General features: G+C 34.6%; 1 protein-coding gene across 1 annotated transcript; it reads right to left on the bottom strand.

The window, feature by feature from the left end:
• Window positions 1-204: 204 nt before the first annotated feature.
• On the bottom strand, window positions 205-3,590 carry LOC139892525 (glyceraldehyde-3-phosphate dehydrogenase, cytosolic). Its single transcript, XM_071875635.1, has 12 exons — window positions 3,462-3,590; window positions 3,329-3,352; window positions 3,131-3,231; window positions 2,853-2,968; window positions 2,633-2,732; window positions 2,010-2,156; window positions 1,854-1,914; window positions 1,331-1,428; window positions 1,101-1,243; window positions 927-1,010; window positions 641-730; window positions 205-546 (listed from the first exon to the last, which is right to left on the bottom strand). Exons 1-12 carry the CDS (start codon window positions 3,463-3,465, stop codon window positions 501-503), a joined length of 1,014 nt encoding a protein of 337 aa, XP_071731736.1. The 5' UTR covers window positions 3,466-3,590; the 3' UTR covers window positions 205-500.
• Between the last annotated feature and the right edge of the window lie 656 nt (window positions 3,591-4,246).

Raw genomic sequence — 4,246 nt, 5'->3', positions numbered from 1 at the left:
AAAAAAATCTGACGCCGTCCGGAACCGGTTCCGGAAAATCCGGACAAAAAAAATCCGGTTTTCTTTTTGTCCGGATCCAGTTTTTTATCCGGTTTGTGCACCTCTACCTCCACACAACTACGAGACATTACTAACTTACAACCCAATAAAGCTGGAGACTAACGTGACATACAAACGAGACCTTTAGATAGAAACTAATAACCATAAACAAAAGAAAAGCATAATCTATATAACATAGTTAGGTCTCAAAAGGCACTATAATATTCATAAAGCAAAGGAGGTTCACTTAACAAAATATAAACACCAAAAGGACAAACTTCATCAACCATTTGATTTCTACCCATCAAACAAAACCCTTAAAAAAAAGGGGGACCAAGTATATAGTCGAAACAAAACCTTATTAGCTACCCAGCACTTTATTACACTTGCGACTAAAATACTACTACCTGATAAACACAAACATGCTGGATAACAGAACATGCCCATCGTCTCCAAAAAATTTACTCCACAGACGCCATGTGAACGATCAGATCAACGACACGTGAACTGGATAAAACACATCGGCATTATCAGAAATTTCGAATAATGGCAGCCCACATAAGAAGATAAGAACAATAAAGAGGATAAAAAAGAAATATACCTGTAACCCCACTCATTGTCATACCACGAAACAAGCTTCACAAAATTGTTATTCAAAGCGATTCCAGCCTTAGCATCAAATATGCTAGACCTGTAACATCAAGACAGCAAAACAAGTCATTAATTCTCCACTTAACCACTATTCGATTCTCTTGAAACTTTATAAGAGTTGGGTCCAGTGCTACTCTTTACTCATGACTGAAAAGACCCAGCAGAATTACGCATGACTACAAAGAGCTGAATTGTTCAAAAAGATTAAAGAAACAAAGATATAAATAACCCCATACCTGTTGTCTCCCACAAAGTCTGTGGATACGAGATCCTCATCTGTGTAGCCCAAGATTCCCTTCATCTTCCCTTCAGATTCCTCCCTAGAAACCCACCCAAAATCAAAACCATTATTACAACCATGGTAAAAAGCGTTCACGAAACAAAATGATATATAAAAAATTGATGCTTACTTGATAGCAGCTTTGATTTCATCATAAGTGGCAGCCTTTTCCAATCTCACAGTGAGATCAACAACAGAGACATCGACAGTTGGTACTCGGAACGCCATTCCAGTCAACTTACCATTCAATTGTGGAAGCACTTTTCCTACAGCCTATTAAAGTTAAAGATTACACAATAATGTTACAATTTATCACATACAGTTGCATACTTCTAAACATGATTTCCCAAAAAAAGTTACCTTAGCAGCCCCGGTGCTACTTGGAATGATGTTAAATGAAGCAGCTCTTCCACCTCTCCAGTCCTTGGCTGATGGTCCATCAACAGTCTTCTGTGTAGCTGAATAATATATTAACAAAAAAAGTCGATAAAAGTCTGATAACGGTAGTATAGTTGTGAAATAGGCAAATTCCGCAGGTAAGGGTTGTACGGTTTTAAATCAAAACAGTGATTTTTCTAAACCAACATACTTTCTTATCGACTTGTACCTATATACCGATACAGTGATAATTATTGTGCAGGTATTATGATAGAGATTCTTATATTACAAATATAGTCCAACTTGCTGTAATAAATTAATTTCTCAAATTTTATGTGTTGGAGTTCCTTTGAGCCGTTTACTTTATATATATAATCCCTTCTCTTAACTGATTTAGACTCATTAGAGATTCAAAGTAACCATAATCAGCCAATCGATGAGTAATTGTGGTAAGGTTGCCATTTCTAATTGGACAAACAGCGATGGGCAAGGAATTCTAACTCACCAGTGATGGAGTGAACAGTGGTCATAAGACCCTCAACAATACCGAATCTGTCATTTATGACCTGCATCACACATGGTTCCAATAAATGAGTTCAACCGTACACTAAATAGCTAGCAAAACATAAAATGGTTTGATTCTTGAACAAAGAACAATTACCTTGGCAAGAGGGGCAAGACAGTTGGTGGTGCAACTAGCGTTTGAAACAATGTGAAGGTCCTTCTTGTACTCCTTCTCATTCACACCAACAACAAACATGGGAGCATCCTTGCTGGGTGCAGATATGATGACCTTTTTAGCTCCACCCTGAACATATGAAAATAAAGCATGATGAGAATTTGATTTAATCAGAATTAAACGTACATTATTGCAATAACACGAATGAAACTACCTATTCTACGATGAATCACCTAATGCAAGTCTACTATGAAGGGGGTCATTAGAAATTGCAGAAGTATAATCAGAACTAACACCCCTTATGATAACTAAAAAACTAGTAAACGTATCTCCGATTAGCCAAATCTAATTAAGGATCACTTTGATCCTACCATACCATTCATTGCTACCCAAATACTAAAAAACTAAACTCTGTATTCTAAGTTACGCATCTAACAATTTCATTGCATTTCGTCCATTTTTTACATATATGTAATCAACAATCTGAAAAAACAATGTAAACATACATCTAGTATCACACAGCAATACAATATCATGCAAATTCTGGCAGAATTAAAATCACAAAGAATCATCAAACCAAATCATCAACGATAAATCACTACCACCTTCAAATGAGCAGCAGCCTTGTCCTTGTCAGTAAAAACTCCAGTGGATTCCACAATATACTCGGCTCCGGTTTGGGCCCATGGGATCTCTTCAGGGTTCCTTCAACAAATTCCAAAAAAAATTCATTCAACAGCTATCACAGTATCACACACACAATAATTATACACTAAACTGAAATAAAGTAAGAACTAAAATAGAACAAATATCAGCAGTGTATACCTTGAACCAAAAACAGCCACAGATTTCTCACCAAAAAGTAGGGTTTTATCATCCTTCACTTTAAGTTCATGATGCTTCCAGGCACCATGAACACTGTCATACTTAAACATGTATGTCTACACACACAAATCAAAACACATATACACATCAAACATAATTTCATACTTAAAACCACTTTTAACCTAACAAATCCAGCATCTAATTAACTAATTTCAACATAATCATACAACAATCACAGTTATAAACCCTAAATAATTACAAAACAAATAGATACAAACCATGTATTCAACAGAGATAAACGGATCGTTAACAGCAACAAGTTCAACATCATCTCTCTGTAAAGCTACTCTAGCAACTAATCGTCCAATTCTTCCAAAACCTAAGGATATAGAATTATAATTATAATCAAACCCTAACTCATCACATAAATACCAATAATAGTAACCTTGTTAAATAAAGTGTGTATGATCTGGTACCGTTGATTCCGATCTTAATTTTGCCTGAACAACAAACAAAAACAAAGATTTAAAATTAAAATTAAAATTAAAATTAAAATCTCAAATTGAAAACAGTGTAAATGAGTTTATGGAGAACAGTAAAGTAGCGTACCCATGACGCTGGTAGAAGATGAAGATAAATGTAAAATGAGAGAAAAATACAAAATGGAGAGGGGTTTGTAGTGGAGTTGGGGGTTTATTAAGTGGGAAAATGAGTCGGTTTTCAGAGGTGTGATCGTGTGTGTGCAGGTGCACTGAAACAGGGGCTCTACTATGTGAGCGAATGGTGACTGACCGAATAAGGTGTCGTAGCTTAATTGGATGTGATGCTATTAGATAAACCGATGGGCGATGGATGTTTCTGGAAAGGATAATGATATATATATATATATATATATATATATATATATATATATCTAAATATCTAATAAACCGATGGGAGATGGATGTTTCTGGAAGGGAGAATGATATGATATATATATATATATATATATATAACCGATGGGAGATGGATGTTTCTGGAAGGGGGAATGATATGATATATATATATATATATATATATATATATATATATATATATATATATATATATATATTATTGATGTATATTGCTATATAGTTTTGTCTATTAGATTTAGACTAGGTGTGGAGCCCTCGCTTTGCGCCGGGGCTCCGTTTTGAATGCGAGTTAAAAAAAAATCTTGATCTATTTTGTAAAAAAGAATTTTTTTCGACAACTAACATTGAAGGGTTGTTCCTTTTGTAAAAGTTATTTCTTTTAGCGTTCAGTTTTTTTTTATAAAGTTAGTTGATCTATTTTGTAAAAAAGAATGTTTTTCGACATCTTTTGATAGCATTGAAGAGTTGTTCCTTTTATGAAAGTTGCCTCTTTTATCG

This window comes from Rutidosis leptorrhynchoides, chromosome 2 (genome assembly GCF_046630445.1).
Source record: "Rutidosis leptorrhynchoides isolate AG116_Rl617_1_P2 chromosome 2, CSIRO_AGI_Rlap_v1, whole genome shotgun sequence".
Taxonomy (NCBI): Eukaryota; Viridiplantae; Streptophyta; class Magnoliopsida; order Asterales; family Asteraceae; genus Rutidosis; species Rutidosis leptorrhynchoides.
The sequence above is the reverse complement of the archived record's forward strand: the minus strand, read 5'-3'. Positions and strand labels throughout refer to the sequence as shown.